This window comes from Moschus berezovskii, chromosome 21, assembly GCF_049115385.1.
Source record: "Moschus berezovskii isolate FMDL1 chromosome 21, NW_MosBer_1.0, whole genome shotgun sequence".
NCBI lineage: Eukaryota > Metazoa > Chordata > Mammalia > Artiodactyla > Moschidae > Moschus > Moschus berezovskii.
In genome coordinates, this window is record NC_142480.1 from 64,373,791 (window position 1) to 64,393,426 (window position 19,636).

At 41.3% G+C, this 19,636-nt stretch overlaps 2 protein-coding genes across 5 annotated transcripts in view; one reads left to right on the forward strand and one right to left on the reverse strand.

The window, feature by feature from the left end:
• The window catches only part of LINS1 (lines homolog 1), a 31,778-nt gene extending 23,308 nt beyond the window's left edge, over positions 1–8,470 (reverse strand). Inside the window, exon 1 of one of the 2 annotated variants that reach the window (XM_088829699.1) lies at positions 8,050–8,470. The gene's annotated coding sequence lies outside the window, so the exon portion shown is untranslated. Of the gene's footprint in view, positions 1–8,028 lie in introns of both variants that reach the window. The other variant, XM_088829698.1, reaches the window with a different exon arrangement.
• Positions 8,471–8,785: 315 nt separating this feature from the next.
• The window catches only part of ASB7 (ankyrin repeat and SOCS box containing 7), a 58,249-nt gene continuing 47,398 nt past the window's right edge, over positions 8,786–19,636 (forward strand). The window contains exons 1-5 of one of the 3 annotated variants that reach the window (XM_055417687.2): positions 8,789–9,304; positions 9,434–9,525; positions 16,845–16,967; positions 17,722–17,744; positions 18,874–19,143. In XM_055417687.2, the coding sequence (XP_055273662.1) occupies positions 18,933–19,143 (211 nt within the window). In that variant the 5' untranslated portion in view covers positions 8,789–9,304; positions 9,434–9,525; positions 16,845–16,967; positions 17,722–17,744; positions 18,874–18,932. Of the gene's footprint in view, positions 9,305–9,433; positions 9,526–16,844; positions 16,968–17,721; positions 17,745–18,873; positions 19,144–19,636 lie in introns of all 3 variants that reach the window. The other 2 variants (XM_055417688.2, XM_055417686.2) reach the window with 2 other exon arrangements.

Below are 19,636 nucleotides of genomic sequence, written 5' to 3' on the forward strand. Positions count from 1 at the left end.
TCAGCTGGTTAAGAATCTACCTGCAATGCAGGAGACCCCGTTTTATTCCTGGGATGGGAAGATTCCCTGGAGAAGGGATAGGCTATCCACCCCAGTATTCTTGGGCTTCCCTGGTGGTTCAGATGGTAAAGAATCCGCCTGCAATGCTGGAGACATGGGTTCAATCCCTGGATTGGGAAGATCCCCTGGAGAAGGGCATGGCAACCCTCTCCAGTATTCTTGCCTGGAGAATCCCAAGGACAGAGGAGCCTGGTGGGCTACAGGCCATGGGGTCACAAAGAGTCGGACACAACTGAGTGACTAAGCATAGCTCAGCTTCAAATATAATGACTTTCTCCAGCAAGGTTAGGTCCTCCTGAGATACCTAGACTCAGTCTTCTAGAATCACTGTCGTCTTACAGAATACGTCACAATTGTACTTTAAATGATCTGTGCAATGATTTCTAAGACTCCTGCTTTAAAGGAGTCTGGTTCATCACTTCTTCCCCAGCTCCTAGCACAAGGTCAGGTACACAGTAGGCATAAAATATTTATTGAATGTTTTGATGGCTGAATATTGTTTCAGTCAAGTTCTCAGAGATCTATTAACTTCATTCATTTGGTGTTCATTAGTAATATGTATGTCTGAAATATCCTAAAATCCATTACAAAGTTCATTTTAGTACTGTTTTGATCTCAAAAAAACTTTTAACTGCTGTGTAACTTTTAACTTCTGAATTTTAAAATACAATAAAACTTTCATGTCAAAAAATAAACGTTATCCATAGCAGTACTATCCATAGACGGGCTTCAGTCTTCACTGTGTTACCTAACAGTGTGCTCAGTGTGCTGGGCTGCACACGTTGAGTCCCAATAAAGGGCGAATTAAAACCACCCTGAACAGAAAAAAAGCCTGATCAGGGCTATAAGGAAGCTCGAGAGCCAGTAATTAGCTTCCATCCTTTCAGCACTGTTTTTTGTTGGGACTGTAAGGTCAAAGTAGAAATTTCTATATCCAGCCCCTTCCCCTTTTCCTGCCCGGTACTGCTGAACAAAGTTATGCTGGAAAGCAGATGACAGACTGTCTGGTGGCTGTACTAACAACATGTAGGTCTCAATCTCCCCGCAGTCACAAAAACGGTATCTGCTGTCTTTCACGACATAACCTGCTCTATCATCAGCACCGCCTGATTTAAGGGCTGAGACACAGTCTCCTGGGCAGTGATTCCTGACTTCAGTCACACAGTGAACTCACTGGCGCAGCAGGAAAAATCCCTGAGCCTTGGGCACCAAGTAAGTCAGAGTTGTTGCAGTGGGGCTTGAACATTTTTCCAATGATCAAGTACTCTTCCATATGGGGTAGAAATTCAGTTAAGACTGAGCCAGGGTTTTATGGGGGCTTCCCTAGTACCTCAGCTGGTAAAGAATCTGCCTGCAATGCAGGAGACCCTGGTTTGATTCCTGGGTTGGGAAGATCCCCTGGAGGAAGGCATGGCAACCCACTCCGGTGTTCTTGCCTGGAGAATCCCCATGGACAGAGGAGCCTAGCCTAGCAGGCTCAAAGGGCTGCAAAGAGTCAAACACGACTGAGCAACTAAGCACAGCAGGGTTTTATGAACTAAAAACATCATAAACACAGATACTTCATTTATCTGTTGTAAAATTAGTGTTTCCATTTGTCTGAATTTGATATCACCTAATTGAATGCAAAGTAAAGTATGTCTGGTGAAATCTAATCAAATTTAATTTGCTAAAAATATTATGCAATCTAGATAAATCAATGAAAAGTTATAGTTTAAGAATTATCAAATTTGAGATCACCAACACAATAAATCAATTTAGAATTACCTAGTAGCACATTCTATGAACACATGGTATGCCATGTTCCCTAGTTGTGATATAATTATCTCTCAGTAATCTTGCAAACTGTTGCAACCTGAACAAAGGATTTCAAGTGAAAAATAAATGACCAGAGAAAAGGAAAAGCTAGAAAAAGTTAGGACACAACTCAGATACCAACTTCTGTTAAGAAGCTCGCCGACCTTCATGTCTTGGTTGAAGCAACATTTAGCAACACAGTGAACTGCATTGGGCTGACGATGCTGTGAGACTGAACATGTCCTCCACAACTTCACAGATTTATTCATTTATTTTATTCTTTTTGGAATTCAAAACTGCCTGATTCTATAGTCAGTAAACTTTATAAAACTGAACTTATAATTTACATTCATACTAGTAAAATACCACTATCAACAGTTTTTGTTTTTTTTTTTACACTGGAGTCCCATTGCTAAGAAACTTGAAAATCACTGGCCTAGAAAACTCATAAAGCCTCTATGCAATTCCAGGACCCAAGAGTGCTAGTGGACATCAGGTAGCAATCTGGGTTTCCAAGGAGGCAGCAATTATTTAGGCAAAATGTACAGATAAAGTCTGCTGCTGCTACTGTTGCTGCTAAGTCGCTTCAGTTGTATCCGACTCTGTGCAACCCCATAGACGGCAGCCCACCAGGCTTCCGTCCCTGGGATTCTCCAGGCAAGAACACTGGAGTGGGTTGCCATTTCCTTCTCCAATGCATGAAAGTGAAAAGTGAAAGTGAAGTTGCTCAGTTGTGTCCGACTCTTAGTGACCCCATGGACTGCAGCCTACCAGGCTCCTCTGCCCATGGGATTTTCCAGGCAAGAGTACTGGAGTGGGTAGATAAAGTCTAGAAACTCATAATACAAGTTTTTTTTTTTTTGGCCATACCATATGGATCATGGGATTTTAGTTCTCCAACCAGAGAATGTATAGTCCAAACCCCTTGACAGCCATGGAATCCCCCAGGGTGCATGTATTGTTGAAAGTGTGTGAAATATCTGAAGACAAAAAAAGAGTATGCAAAAATAAATTTGGTAGTTGCATTGAAGTTTAGGTATTATAAGCTACTGTCCAAACTTTCTGTTATGTTATTTGTTTTTATAATAAATCAGGAAGAAATCATGAGAGAATTGAAAGATCAGAAGTTGCTAATATTCATACCACTTAATATGTCTGAATATAACGGGTTTCCAGTTAAAATTCAGTTATGTATTTTAAGGATCACGTCATGAAGTCAGTCATATCCGACTCTTTGCGACCCCATGGACTGTAGCCTACCAGGCTCCTCCCTCCATGTGATTCTCCAGGCAAGAGTACTGGAGTGGGTTGCCATTTCCTTCTCCAATTTTTTTTTAAGGATAAAGAGAAATTATTTTAATTGGAAATTATACATGCAAAAATATGTAGTAGACTTCAAAGTAGTTTTTTTAGGAAGAGTAATCTCCAAGTAGAGTACTATTGTTCCACGCTCCTGTTGAAATCCCTTTGGAAACTGCTTGCAGTCCTGCACATATTCCTTTGAATCTACAGTTAGATACTATACTTCCTGGGTGGGTTTGGTTTAAAAAAACAGAAGTTTTTAAAAACTTATCCTGTATAATTTTCAGCCTGGCTCTTAGTAGGATAAAACTTCTATTTTTTTTCTAATTTAAGCAAATGTTTAGTAAGAATGTTCTTTCAAGAATTTGTATTTTCTGAAAAGCCTTACACAGAACAAGACAAAGAAGTCTTTAAGGCTACCAATGTGAATATTAATCACTGATCCATATTATTTCAGTGCCTTCTCTATCATGCATGATGATTCTCAGTTTATAATACATCTTTTCACTCTCCTACCCCTGCCAAATCTTTAAGGCTTTTTCCTAAAGGGAGTTATTGATTACAACATCATCAACAGAATTGCTGGCCAAAGGGGTATATTCTTTAAAGGAAAAACAGGAACATGCTCACACAGATAATAATTGTGTAGTCCCTCCATTAATATTTGCTTTGGGATTTCTCTAGTGGTTCAGTGGTTAAGAGTGTGAGTTCCCATTGAAGGGGGCATAAGTTTGATTGCTGGTCTGGGAACTAAGATCCCACATGGTGTTTGGTGCCGCTAAAACAGTAAATAAATAAATAAGTTTGCCTTTTTCTGAACACAGGGAAGCCTGGAAAGCTGCATCCACGTGGTTGCAAAGAGTCGGAGACGACTTAGCAACTGAACACCACCATCACACACACACAAATTCCTGACAAGTCAGTCTCTCTTGGAGCCCCTTCTCCCTCTCTGGAGATTCCCTCTCAGACATCCTTGCTCAGTTCTTCTCCTCCTACAGTCATTTCTGGGTAGAAACTGGTTCTAGGACCCCTCAGGGGTACCAAAATCGGTAGATGCTTAAGTCCCTTATTTTCATATAACCAAGGCACATCCAGCATTGGTTGGATCAGAGAGAAAGCAAGGAATTTCAGAAAAACACCTACTTCTGCTTCACTGACTACTCAAAAGCCTTTGATTGTGGAAAATTCTTAAAGAGATGGCAATACCAGACCATCTTACCTGTCTCCTGAGAAACTTGTATGCAGGTCAAGAAGAAACAGCTAGAACTAGACATGGGACAACAGTCTGGTTCAATATTGAGGAAAGGAGTATTTCAAGGCTGTATATTGTCACTCTGCTTATTTAACTTATATGCAGAGCACATCATTCAAAACTCCAGGATGGATGAAGCACAGGCTGCAATTAAGATGGCCAAGGGAAATGTCAACAACTTCGAATATGCAGATGACACCACTCTAGTGGCAGAAAGTGAAGAGGAATTAAGGAGTCTCTTGATGAGGGTGAAAGAGAGTGAAAAAGCTGGCTTAAAACTCAACACTGAAAAAAGTAAGACCATGGCATCCAGTTCCATCACTTCATGGCAAACAGAAATGGAAAAAGTGGAAGCAGTGACAGACTTCTATTTTCTTGGGCTTCAAAATCACTGCAGATGGTAACTGCAGGCATGAATATAAAAGACACTTGCTCCATGGAAAAAAAGCTATGACAAACCTAGACAGAGTATTAAAACGCAGAGACATAATTTTGCCCACAAAGGTCCATCTAGTCAAAGCTATGGTTTTTCCAGTAATCATGTACAGATGTGAGAATTGGACCATAACGGCTGAGCTTCGAAGAATTGATGCTTTTGAGCTGTGTGGTGCTGGAGAAGACTCTTCAGAGTCCCTTGGACAGCAAGGAGACCAAACCAGTCAATCCTAAAGGAAATCAATCCTGAATATTCATTGGAAGGACTGATGCTAAAGCTAAAGCTCCAAGACTTTGGCTACTTGACACGAAGGGCTGACTCATTTGAAAAGATCCTGATGCCGGGAAAGACTGAAGGCAAATGAAGGGGGAGGCAGAGAGGATGAGACGGTTAGATAGCATCACTGATCTAATGCAGACGTATTTGAGCAAACTCTGGGAAAGGGTGAAGGACGTGGAAGCCTGGTGTGTTGCAGTCCATGGGGTCGCAAGGAGGTGGGCGCATCTCAGTGACTGAAGAACAGTAACAGCAACGCACACCCTCCCCTGCACTTTAAATCGTCTCTGGCTTAGAACAGACTACACAAGGAAAATGCCATGTAAATAGTTGCTAACCTGGTGGCAAGTTTAAATTTTGCTTTTTGCGACTTCCTGGAATTTCTTACAAATATTTTTGACTGGAGGTTGGCTGAAACCACAGAAGCAGAACCCATGAATACAACAGAGGGCTGATTGTAGTTTCCTTAATGTTTCACAGTCTCTCAATGTCCTGAATTAATATCTCCATGTTAACAACTCCAGAATCCACAATTAGGTTTAGCTCTCTTCTGGGGTCTACTCTCAAATATCTAAATGCCAGTGGAGAACTCCACCTGGAATTTCCACAGCACCTTCAGCACAAACTCAACTCACTCTATGGTCTCTCAAAGTTGCCATCTCGATACATGGCACCTGTATCTCCTAGTCACCCAAGCAAGAAACCTGGCTATCTTTCCAGACCCTCCCTCACCTCACTTCTTTCCACCAGAAGCACAAGCTGGAATCAAGATTGCCGGGAGAAATATCAATAACCTCAGATATGCAGATGACACCACCCTTATGGCAGAAAGTGAAGAGGAACTCAAAAGCCTCTTGATGAAAGTGAAAGAGGAGAGTGAAAAGGTTGGCTTGAAGCTCAACATTCAGAAAACAAAGATCATGGCATCTGGTCCCATCACTTCATGGGAAATAGATGGGGAAACAGTGGAAACAGTGTCAGACTTTATTTTTTTGGGCTCCAAAATCCCTGCGGATGCTGACTGCAGCCAGGAAATTAAAAGACGCTTACTCCTTGGAAGAAAGGTTATGACCAACCTAGACAGTATATTAAAAAGCACAGACATTACTTTGCCAACCGAGGTCCGTCTAGTCAAGGCTATGGTTTTTCCAGTGGTCATGCATGGATGTGAGAGTTGGACTGTGAAGAAAGCTGATCACTGAAGAATCGATGCTTTTGAACTGTGGTGTTGGAGAAGACTCTTGAGAGTCCCTTGGACTGCAAGGAGATCCAACCAGTCCATTCTAAGGGAGATCAGTCCTGGGTGTTCATTGGAAGGACTGATGCTAAAGCTGAAACTCCAATACTTTGGCCACCTCTGCGATGAGTTGACTCACTGGAAAAGACTCTGATGCTGGGAGGGATGGGGGGTGGGAGGAGAAGGGGACAACAGAGGATGAGATGGCTGGATGGCATCACCAACTCGATGGACGTGAGTTTGAGTGGACTCCGGGAGTTGGCGATGGACAGGGAGGCCTGGCGTGCTGTGATTCATGGGGTCGCAAACAGTCGGACACGACTGAGCAACTGAACTGAACTGAACTGAACAATACACCACTCCTACCCTGGACAACCACAACAGAGTCCTTGCTAAGGAGTTGTTTCCTGACATGCACTTCCTTCTGAAAAACATCTCCACTTTGATTCAGATAAAGTACAAATTCCTGAACATAGCATGCCCTTCAAGATCTGACTCTTGGGGTCTTCTTATGTCTGTGCCCCACAAATTTAGCTCCAGGTTTTCTCTGAGGGCCTCAGAAACTCTGCGCACTTTAAGGATTACTATTCTTGGCCATTCTCCCTAAAATCATACTCAGCCTTTCCCCTCCCACTCTCAACCTTCAAGGAGGAACCCTCCAGTCTTGGGGAGCCTACCACATATCCAAGTCAGGATTAAAGGCCTGGCCAAGTGCTCCCTCAGCCTATACATAGTATTTCTCTCACTGAATTGTCTGTAATAATTTTCTAATTTGGTTTCCCCACACTTGACTATGAGCTTCCCTGGGTAGGCCTGAGCCCAGTTTGCCTACCTAAGCCAATAAACAGCTCATGGAGAAGGCAGCAAAATGAATATTCTTGATAAATGAATGATAATGTACAATAAAATACCAGGATATCAATTTGAAATGTTTGCAGTGACCCCCATCTGCAAAACATATTAATGTATTTTATTACATAAAAGCAGTTGATATGTTGAAATACATACTTTCTTTACACAAGTAGATAGGCCTTTCTTGAGGACACTGGTGGTAGCCAAACGTCTGCTGTATTGGGTGACCAAGTTTAAGATAATGCCAACTCTTGCCTGGACTACCACAACAGTCTTTCACATCTGCAGTAACCTCACTCTCAGCTACAGTCTTCTCCACTGAGCAGCCAGTGATCTTTTTCAAAACATCAATAGATCTTCCCGACCACCTGCTACAAGGTCCTGCAGGAACTGCAGCCTGTCGCACACCCTCCACTCCCACAACCAACTTCATTATCAATCAGTTTCCCTGCTTGACTAGCTGGCCGCCTTTCCTGCAGTTCCTAGCAACGGCAAAGATTATTCCAGCGTCAGAGACTTTGCACTTTGATGTCTCTGCCTGCAAAATTCTTCCCCCCCATCCCCCCCCAGATCTAGGCATGGCTGAGTCTTCCTCACTCAGATGGCGAGTCAAATATCACTTCCTCAGAAACCCTTCTTAGCTAAAAGAGCCATCACGTCCAAGCCCAGCTCGACCCCATCCATATCTGGTAAATAATTTCGTGTCTGTCAGTCTCTTTGTTAAAACGAAAGCTCCATGAAGGCAAAGGATTACATTTATCTTGTTCGCTGTTGTCTCCCTGAAGGGTAGGACACTGACCAGCTTAGGGTAAATACCTGGTAAGTGAAAAAACGCACTTAATAATCACGGCCATCTCCCACATTTTCCACTCTTTTCCCTTTCATTCGCAGGAATTCTCAAGGGCCGCTGTCCTCGCAGAAAAGCCCTTGAAGCGTCACCGCCAACCCACAGTGTCCTCTTCCGCGTGAGAAGAGGCGCGCCCAGCCGGGAGCTAAAGGCGCCTCAGGTCCTGGAGCGGAGACTAGGAGCCGGAGCTCGCGTCCGAAAAGCACCGAGGCCGGTGGGACGAGGAGCGCCTCTCCTCGCTTCCTGGGGACTGACACCTCCTCAGTCCTAAGCCCTGAAACAGCCTCTCATCGGCCGCACAGCCGCTTCCCCGTCGCCGAGCGTAGCCACCTCTCCCAGTTACCTGCGGACGATCTACCCCAACCCACGCCGCTTCCGCATTGCCGTTCGAGCAAGGGCCGGCCCCTTCCGGCCACCGTAGTTCACGGAAAGTACAAGGCTCTGCCTCCTCCCGCATGCGCAGAGGTCCTGTTCGCCAGATACTGTTTCTTAGCAACCGCGTGGAGTCCCTCCGCCAGGGGCGGAGCGTCGGGAGCCACGACGGGGGAGTGAATGTGACCAATCAGAGATGACTCCTAAGCTCGCTTGGCACGCCTCCTCTAACTGTCGCGAATACGAAGGCCGCTTTACGGCAGGCAAGGGGTGGGGGCCGCTGGGGTAAGGAGGAGAGAAGGAAGCAACCAACCAACCAAGTCGCCCCCACCCCCCACCCCCACCCACCTCAGACCTGGTTTACGGCTCCGGGCTCCGGCTCCAGTGCGGCCGCTGATTGGCTGCTGCGGGCTTGGTCCCATCCCAGTGACCCCAAAGTGCTGGAGGGAGGGGGCGGGGGTGGCCCGGTGCAAAGTGCATCCCGAAAGCCCCCTGCCTGGCGACCCGGCGGCCGGCACTCCAGGCTCCGTGAGACCCGGGCCCTCACCGCCCCGAGCCCTCCCGGGCCCCTCAGTGGCCCGGCGCCCCCGGCCAGGAGCGCGGCAGCCCCCTGCCCCGAGCGCTTGGACCGGGGCTGCCCCCCGCCCGCGCCGGGACTTCCTCCCTGCACCCCTGCCTCAGGCCGCCCGGCGGCCACCGCCGCCGCCTCCGCCCGGCCGGGCCGTCTGAATGCTGGCGGGCTGGGGCCGGGAGGCGCCGCGGAGGAGCAGGGACAGCCGGGTCCGGCCCTGCCCGGGCTGTTTCCTCAATGGAGAAGTTGGTGAGTGTGGAGGCGGCTGGAAGAAGGAAGGGAGGCAGCAGCTGAGGAGACAGGTAAAAGTCGGTTACCCTCTGAGGTGAAGGGGCCGGCCCGGGACGGAGGGGAAGCCTGCCGCTTCCTGCCGGCCCGCCCCGCTCCCTGCCCCGGGGCCCCCGCCCCGCTCACGGGTCTCTGATTTCCAGGTGTGAGCTGGCTGGGGGGCGAGCGACGGCAGGAGAGGGTCTGCCCACCCGCCCGAGCAGCCGCGGAGCTCTGACCAGCTTCCACCGTCAAGGTAACGAGCCAGCCCTCCCCTCCCCCATTGTTTATTCCTGGCCCCTACCTCATTAATCGGTGCTTTCTTTTCTGGATAGTTACCTGGCAGTGCACCCCTTTCCTGGCTTTTAGCTTTCCAGCAAAAACAAAAACGCTGCCCGTGCCCCAGTCTTTTAACATTTTAATAACTTCCCTTTCCCAGGACCTTATTTTCCCCCTTTCCCTCTGAACAGTGTGTTTCCATGTGTTGCATTTATCTTTTGGTACGTACAATCCACCATTTACCCTGCTCAGAGACTTTGAGGCCTTTTTGTAGCTCCCCCTGCCCCTCTTACTCTCATAGGAATTCCCCAGTTCCTTGTTACTTGCTTGTTAATTCTGGATGACTCTGCTTTTTAATTAAACCACACTTTTCTGTTTTCCCCTCTTCTTTGCTATCATCTTTCCTCTACCTCCGTCAGAATATCTTTTGAGTTACCTCACAAGAGTTGGTGAAGGCAGATTCAGTATTAGCTTGAAATTTGTGAGTTTCAGAAAATAATGTGATTTTTTTTTTCCTCTAGCAAAAAGTGAATCTGTGTACCTTAGTAATGTGAATAATATGAAAGCAATACTCTCCTGAAGCACTTAGGTATAATTAACTCTTTGGGCTTTTGTGTGTTTCTGTGACAGATGTGTAAAAAGATATAAAAAGATAAATCATACTTGTTATATCTCAGATTTTCTTGTACTTATAAAACTTTACGCAGTATCTTGTTAATCATTTGACGCTCAGGAATTTAAAAACAAAAGAATGTTTTGGTGTGTTTGGAACGTAGGGTTTTATTTTGGCACTTTTCATGAGATTTCTCATTTTGAAACCCTTATAGAGAATTTGTTAGATTGAAATTTAAGCATATGTATTTTGTCGCCACCTTTGAAAGTGCACTAAAGGTAAGTTTAGGACATTCATGTAAGTCCTAAAGAGGGGATTTGAACAGGGAAATCATGTAAGAGTTAATTCCGAAATGAGCCAAGTGAATAACTTCTCTAACATCCAATAACAGGAGTATAAAGTCGCTTGTTAATCTCAGAGTTATTTTAATATCGCAGATTTTTTAGGGAATTTTATGTGCAAAGAAGTGCTTAAAATAGCAAAAATTGTTAGGAAATCTTTGACTTGTTCTCTTCCTCTGGACTTTCTGCCTTCCGGGTAAAGAAATTAATCTCTTACCTGATTCTTCTAATTGTCAAGGTGCAGCTAAAGATACTTTTAAAGGGCTTTGAGGGTTTGCGTATTCTTGAGATACCAAAATGAGAATGTATGCTACTGAATGGGATTTAGAATCAGTATTGACTAACAATTATTCCACAGTGAACATTTAAGGCTCCTTTTGTACGTACATGTAGAGTGCATGTATGGTCAGCCATGTCCAGCTCATTGCGATCTGATTGACTGCAGCCCACCAGGCTCCTCTGTCCATGAAATTTTCCAAGCAAGACTACTGGAGTGGATTGCCATTTCCTCCTGGAGGGGATCTTCCCTACCTAGGGATTGAGCCTACATCTCCTGTGTGTCCCATACTGGCAAGCAGATTCACCAGCTGGGAACCTGGGAAGCTCCCTCTATATGTGTAGGGTTCACTGCATTTCAGTAAAAGCTAGGTAGAAGGCAATTTTCAATTTTAAATATGTGAATCACCAGAGAAATGGCTAATGATTACTTTAGACCTTTTAAAAAATTGCTGAAATACTTGAAGCATGTTTTTAAGGTAAAGATGAATTATGTATATTTTCTATTCAGGCCTTCTCAGTTAAATATTTTTCTGCTTTAGATTGAACTCTAGCATGTTTTCATTTCTGAGGGGTTTTATCACCTGTGCTGAGTCAAGTACATAAGGTAGAGAGAGAACACTGCTTTTCCTCTCTGTTCATTCTGATTTCTTAACGATTCCATTGATCCTCTCAGCTTTTAGTGGTTTTTCTAAGATTATGGAGAATATATAAATTGTCAACATCTGTTCCTAATATTAGCATGATTGAGAGTATTTGGTCTAGATTATGCCAAACATTAATGTGAATACTATCAAAAAAGCTTGTTGACTGGTTTATATTCTTCAGTCTGGTAGTTAACTTTGTGTTAATTGTATTGTCAGTCACATGGTTTTGAAAAGAAAAAAATAAATGAACACCCAGTTTTTTGGTAACCAAGATTTATGAGCCCATAGGGAGAATCACTGATTTTAATTGAAGTGATCCATTTTGAGTATGCTGTGGTCAGTACTTATTGTCTTCATACCTAAAGTGATGCCATTCACAATTATATTATTTTTGTTCACATTTAACTTTGATAACACAGAAGTACATATGATTCCTAAAAAGTCTGTAAAATCAGGTTGTTTCTGTAAGCATATCTAATACCTCACCTTCAGCCTTTTCACTTCATCTTCAACAGAAAGGATGCCCTACATAGAAGACTTATCTCCTTTCTCATAAACTTAGGTACTGACATGAGGCTGCTAAGATGGTAAGGCCAGACATAGGTTAAAAAGATAAGGTTGACAAGATTTCATCATTTCTGATACTTGTGATTTACACTTTGAATTGAATTGAAGTGAGTGAACTACAAAATTTCCTCTGTTGCCTTGTCCACATTTCATGAAAATTGTTGGTCTTCCTGTTAGAACTTAGGAAGCTTATAGAAAAGTTGTACATGATAATAAATACTTGTTCTACAGAGGCCCAGTAATTTGGAGGAAATATGAATACCCTCACTTGGTTTGGAACAGAAACACTGTGGTGCTCAGCCGAGTGATACTAAAGCAACACTTCTACTTCATTTTGGGTTCCAGGCTCTTGGTTATATGAGTCGACCTCATCAGCATCCGTCTCAGCCATGGTACACGCTTTGGGCATTGTAGTGTTTCTGCATCCGTCTTCCCTCTTGGGACTTGTGAGCTATTCATGTTTTTGGGGTTTTTTTTTTTTTTCCCTTAGAACCGGTATCCTTGGAGTTACTGATTTATTTCCTTACAGCCTGTATCTCTGTTTATTCTGCAAAGAAATGCTTATTTCTTTTTTTGAGTAGCAAGCTGTTACCTTGTTTCCAGTTCATGTGAAATCTGAAAGCACAGTTCTAATTTGTGTCCCTTAATCAAAAAACGTGTGGCCTTTCAGTGAAAGTAATATGCAAAAGCTATTAATGACTAATCATTTATGCCAAAGGAAACTGGGGACATGTGGGCAAATTTGGTGCAAGTTATGTAATTTTAGACAGATCTTAAATATTTATTTTGCCTTATAGCTATTTTATTCTTTATGAATATAGATTTCTTTTAATTATATGAAGCAAGAAGCTTTGGTTTTAACTTAATGAGGTTCACTTGACATCTGTATGGAAATTAGATAGCATTTAATTCCTAAATTTGTAGTTTCTAATATGGTCAACATTGTGAAATCTCGGAGGCCTAGATTGTTTTCTTTTTTAAGAAAAGTGTAAAGTAGAAAAGATGAATTTGTAAAATTTAAACACTATTAACATTGGGCAGTAAAATCTTCCATAGAGGTGATACACGTTGGGAAGCAGTTCATTTTGATGTATAATTCTGAAGTCTTCCTTGTTAGTATGTTTTTTTTTTTTCCCTTTTCTGACTGAAACCTAGAATGGAATTTCTAAAGATTGCACCCTCAGAGTTTTAGTCATTCTGAGTCAACTTACATTGTACATACTTAGAAAATTTACTTAGAAATTTTTACTTAGAAAATTGCCTCCTTCACCATATTCTTCTATACGTGACTCCATGAGCTATCAGATTTTCAGACTTGCATTTTTTGAGGGGAAATAGACATTTTTCCATCTTATCTCTGGACTTCCTCTGTAGTTTTTAATGGTAACTTTACCACTGAATATTACGTTAACTTTCTAAGTTCAGTAGCCTTTTTTCCCTTTACTTACACATACATGGATGGTTATACTCTATTAAATGCAAACTTTCTTAAAATTGCACCATGATGAAATTAAGTTGTTTGATGCTTTGGACTATTAGGATATTTTGGTGATAAGTCTTTGGCCTTCATAATTTAAGGAGACAGGAGTCGTGTGTGCATGGTATGTGTGTCTGTGTGTTTTTTCCCATAAAGACTGAAGCACAGAGTACTTTTTTTGCTTTGAACCTGTGTTTTTTGTTTATGGAGCTTGGTATTGTCAGAATAAAGAAAAAATGATCCTAACCATTCTGCGAGTATTTGATTCATTTAAAGTATGCAAAAAACTCTATTATAAAGTTCTCTCCAGGGATAATGCCAGTGGCCAAAGACTCATAGTATGCCAGGCGCTATAAGGTACTTAGTAGACTTTCGTTTGTCTGATTGGAGTAGATGATGTGGGATTATCACGGGTTCCTGTTATTTGTGCATCTTGCTTATAGAGAGGAATAATTGAGTCACTTTGACTTTTAACACAAAACTTTTCTTGATATTATTAATAAATTAATGCCATTTAATATTCTCTTAAACTCCCACCTCAGTAGCCGTCCCCCCACCATTTCTGCTGCCTTCATGGAAGTGGTGATGGGTGTATGGAAGGCAGCAATGACAAAAACAAGGACTCTTAAAGGCACAAGACTGAAAAGTCATCTTCACTTTTCTTAGGACAGGGGTTACTGAGGAAGTACTTAGAAGTAAGGCATCCGGTGGTGGTCATTCTTGAAATGGAGGTGTGGATCACGTGGAGAATAATGACATGTTCTGTGTGGAAATGCTGCAGGCTCATCATTGAAGAAATTAGTTTGCATTTTTTATTTTAGTACAGTTTTAGATTTGGAGAAAAATGTTGAAGGTGATACAGAATTCCCATGTATTACACATTCATCTTCCCCTAATTAACATCTTACATTAATAGACACATTTCTCACAAGTATTGAACCAGTATTGAATAGTTTTATTAACTAAAATCCATCCTCTTCAGATTTCTTTAGCTTTTACCTAATTACTGTTCTCTGTTCTAGGATCCCGTCCAGGATACTACATTCCATTTAGGTGTCTGTCTCTTTAGGCTCCTCTCTTGACTATGATAGTTTCTCAGATTTCTTTGTTTCCTTGTCTTGGGTGATCTTGATATTTCGAAGAGTTTCAGATATTTTGTTGAAAGCCATTCAATTGAAATTAGTCTGGTATTTTCCTCATGATTAGAGTGGGGCTGTGGGTTTTGGGGAGAAAGAGCACAGAGGTAAATCGTCATTCTCATAATTTCATACTAACAACATGAATTGGAGCTCTTGATATTGACCATAATTCTCTAGCTGAGGCACTGTTTTTCAGGTTTCCCACCAAAAAATTTCTCCCCCCGCTTTATCCTCTTTGAAAGGAAGCCACACTTAAGGAGAAAGGGGAGTTGTGTTCCACCTCCTTAAGGGCGAAGGGAGGGGGTGAATCTACACACATTATTTGGAATTTTGCACATGAGATTTATTTCTTCCCTCCCTTTTTAATTCAATCAGTTGTTCATTATCAATACAGATTTACTGATACTTATGTGTAGTTTGGGTTAGTATCTAATAGTACTTTGATTATCTTGTTCCATTTGTTCCACCATGGCTATTGAGAGCTCTTCTAGTTGGCTCCTGTATCCCCTTGACATTACCGCCCCCCTGCCGTCTTTGCATTTTTCTTGGAGTACTTCCTTCTCTTTTGGCACTGTAGGATGTTCTAGGCTCATCTTCTGTATTTCCTGCCTAGTTCCAGCATCAACCATTTCTGTAAGGATTGTTGTTGTTCTGTTGCTAAGTTGTGTCTATTTGTGACCGCATGGACTGCAGCATGCCAGGCTCCTCTGTCCTCCACTGTCTCCCAGAGTATGCTCAGATTCATGTCCATTGAGTCGGTGATGCTGTCTAACCATCTCATCCTCTGCCGCCCTCTTCTCCTTTTACCTTCCATCTTTCCCAGCATTAGAGTCTTTTGCGGTAAGTTGTCTCTTTGCATCAGGTGGCCAAAGTACTGGAGCTTCAGCATCAGTCCTTCCAATGAATATTCAGAGTTGATTTCTTTTAGGATTGACTGGTTTGATTTCCTTGCAATCCAAGGGACTCTCAAGAACCTTCTCTAGCACCGCAGTTCGAAAGCATCAGTTCTTCGGTGCTCAGCCTTCTTTATGGCCCAACTCTCACATCCATACATGTTGTTGTTGTTCAATTTCTAAGTCATGTCCGACTCTTTGCGGCTCCCTGGAGTGCAACATGCCAGGCTTCCCTGTCCTTCACTATCTCCTGGGCTTTGCACTTTTTATAGCTTGCCATGTAGGAGTCCTGATCATGCCTAGTTTGTTTATTTAAAAGTGTTAGGTTTGCTTTCAGCCAAATATTATTTATTTCCAAGTGCATGTTTGCAGTCTTTGGCTTCCTTGAAGGAATTTGACAAGGAAAAATAGATTGTTGAAAGAGGTAAGGGTCAAAGTAGTCTGCAGTAATTTGGGTTGGTTGAAAATTCTGGTCTGCAGCCACCACCACCTGTGACTGCCTCTTTTCCCCATAGCTCATTCAGGTGCTGAGCAGTGTGACCTTTCCTAGTTTAAGTGACAGAGGGCTTGGCACACCCACCCCACTAGAATGGGATGGCAGTTGTCCCAATGAGTAATTCCTGGAAGGTTTCTGGTGTAATGTGTGGAAGTCACTTTGCATGTGTTCTTAACCCTAATGGAATTCATAGATCTAGGATTTGATGGGCATGAAGAAAGATCCCTTTTCTTTTAGTTGTAGAGAATTTTTTCAGAATTCATATGGAGAAGCCAGCAAGACTGTTGTTAATCTTTTGCCTAGTTTGGTATATGCATAATGGCATAACAGTTTCAGAATTATTAACACGATGCCTTTTGCATCTACGAAAAACAAGCATTTAAAGACAACCTCCTTTTAGTTGTCATAGATCCCGTTTAGGCCCTGGCTACCTATTGTATTGAGTACACATGTATTTTCATTGTTTAGAAAGAGCAAGAAACTAATGATGTCACTTAAAAAGTAATTCAGTTCTGAAAATATATTCTGAATAGACCCCCCAAAAAATTTGTGTTTGCATCCAATTTCCAAGTATGTGATTTATTATTTTCTTTATTTAAAAAAAAAACAAAAAACTGCCTTTTTAGAAAAAAAAAGTTTCCCCCAATAAATCATATTCTCCAACCACGTTGGAGATTAATATAAATGTAGAAATAATTTCTTCTAAGAATTACTTGAGTTTGTTCTTTGCTCTGTAAGTTGTAATGTGCTGAAATGTTAGGTCATTCAAAGGTAGACTATTTAGGCAGCTATGGTTCTTTACTATTTTTAGAAAATTTTCCATGATTATTATTACATTTATTTTCAGGTTAAGAAAGAGTTCATTAACACCAGAATCTGGAGACACTCTAAGCCCCCACTCACCATGCTGTATGTGCACAATGATTATTAGGCAATCCACATATCAGGAAAAGGGGCATTCTTTCATAAGGTAAGTGAGTGACATAGGTTGTCTGTGCTGTTCTAGGGGAAAATCCATTTAGTTTTTATTTCTCAATCAGATTACCTAATGTATACTAAACACAACACTTGCTAAAAGAAAATGTGGGTTTGTTTTGATATTGTTCAACTCTTTTTCCTTTATAGAAGGCCTTGCTTATTAAGTGCAAGGTAGTAATCCCAGTTTAAAAAAAAAAAATCTGTTAAAGCTGAGTGTTTTGAGTATATGGTAGTAGTTTCTGTGAATTTCTTCTAATGGTCTTTACCTTCCCTTATAATGCTAAAAATAAGCAAAAACCTAGTCCAGAAAGATTCTTGGTTTTAAAATTTCTAAGGCAAGAGACTTAATTTTAATGTCAGTTGAAAAAGTAATTAAGTGCAAAGATAAGGGGAAATCATGTTTCTTAAGAAAACAAATTGTCTTTCTTGAGGAAACAGTTCTTTGTAGCAGTGGTCTGATATTTTTTAACTTACATTACTTTGTAATGATACTTAGGAGTTTGTATCAATAGTAACCATTTTCTGTGTATAAACAAGGTAGAATATTTGAATACACCTTTGAGCTGGGATATCATGACCAAAGTTATGACCTAAGTTACCTTAAGTTGACCTTTGTACCATCTACAGGGATAAGTCTTCCAAGGTAAATTATTATTGCTAACAAAAGATTGTCCCAGGATGTCTAACCTACATTTGAGACCAGAATGTCTTTAAGGGACTTTGAAATAATTTTTTTTTTTTTTTAGAAATGGAAGCTACTCAATAGGAGGTGAGTCTAATCTAGTCCTTAAAGTCAGACCAGATGGAATGGCTTCTTAGAATTATGTTAGTTTAAGTTTCTGTGTGTATTTAAAAACTTAGAAATACACTAAAAAAAGTTTTTGTATACACACATGTAAGATGTAACTTCTCATCAATTCAATTTGATGAAACTTTTCCTGTTTGCATGAAGGAAATCTCATTTTATATTGAGTTTGAGTACACAGCTCTTTTGACCTATTAGAAAGTGTAGAAATTCAATATACTACTTTTACTTTTTTCACGTGGTTAATCAACAGATTGTTTAGACTTTTCTTTTAAAATATTTTTTATGATGTGGCTACTTTGAATATTTGTAGAATAAAACTTCTGGAAAATGGAAATGAGAAAAGTGCCAAAGAAATGTGGCAGGAAAGGAGGAGTAGTGAATTGTGTTTCCTAAAGTGGAAAGAATAGAGAGAAACAGAAATGAAAGGAATGTAAATATAATCTGCACATTTTCTTTCCTCTAATTTGCTTAACCCCACCTACTTCCCCTTCCCCTCCCCCCAGCTTTCCACTCTTCGGGACTAAAAATAAAATATTGAAATATTTTGGGAGACCAGCCTAAAGGTTTTTGCCTTTTTTTAAATGTTAAACTGCTTCTCATAGTTGAAGGTCTTTAGTCCTCCTAGTCTATGAATTGTCCATTTGATACTCAGTATTTACTTATTGATGTGTGATAGATTTCTTGAATAGTTTATAACTTAAATTTTCCATGTGCTTTAGGTAAATGCGAAATCCTAAAACAAGTGCTCATTTGCTTCTTCTCTTGTATCCATCTTCAGCTGCCCAGCATCACCTTCCCTTTTATGTTGTACTCATTGATATTTGCTCTGAGTTTACAAAAGGCTGTAAGAGGAAATTTCCTGTTTCAGCATTTTAGGACTTTATGTTTTGCTTTCTTTTTGAAATCTTTTATAATCTTAGGGAAATTGCTGAAAGTTCTGATCAAAACAGATACATGTTAATTTGTTATAGTATGAATTGTCATCATTAAGGCTTCCATGAGTTAGCAATGGAAAATTCTGGGGTATTTAATGAAAACACTGTCATGTATTAGGTATTCTAAATTTTATGTATTGTGCCTCCCCTTCAAGGCTGATCCCTGTGACCTAATGAATCCTTTGTAAAAAAAAAAAAAGTGGACTCAGCTAGGATGTTACACCACCATTGTCGAAGGAACCCTGAACTCCAGGAAGAGTTGCAGATTCAAGCTGCAGTGGCTGCCGGGGATGTTCACACAGTGCGGAAGATGCTAGAGCAAGGCTACTCTCCAAATGGCCGGGATGCTAATGGCTGGACTCTGCTTCATTTCTCTGCAGCACGAGGAAAGGAAAGGTGTGTTCGAGTATTTCTAGAGCATGGAGGTGAGTTTACTAGGAGCAAACCTTTCTTCCCCAAGGAAAAACAGATGAAATTCTGTTTAGTTTAAAGTAATGTGTGCATGTGTATATAATTTCTGATGCTTCTTTTTTCTAATACTACTTCTTCTCTCCTTTGTAAAGATGTTATAATTATGCTGAGTTTTGTTTAAAACCAGATTGTCTAAAAATTGGTTTGTTGAATGTGCTTTTTTTCCCCTTATAACTCTAGTTTCTATATAGCCAGATTTCCCCAGATTATTTCAACTAAAAACAACCCTTCTTCAGGTTGTCTACTTGCTTTGTTTCAGAAGCAGAAGTGGCTGTGGTCCCAACAGCTAAGAATTGCTCAAGTTACCCCTGTTGAGAGTTGCTCAAGCAGACAGAGATACCATAGGCCCCTATAAATACCATGGCCTTCATGATACCCTATCTTTTGAATTTACCTCTTCTAAAAGCATTTTTAGATGCTTTTATTACTGTTTTAACTCTTGCCTTT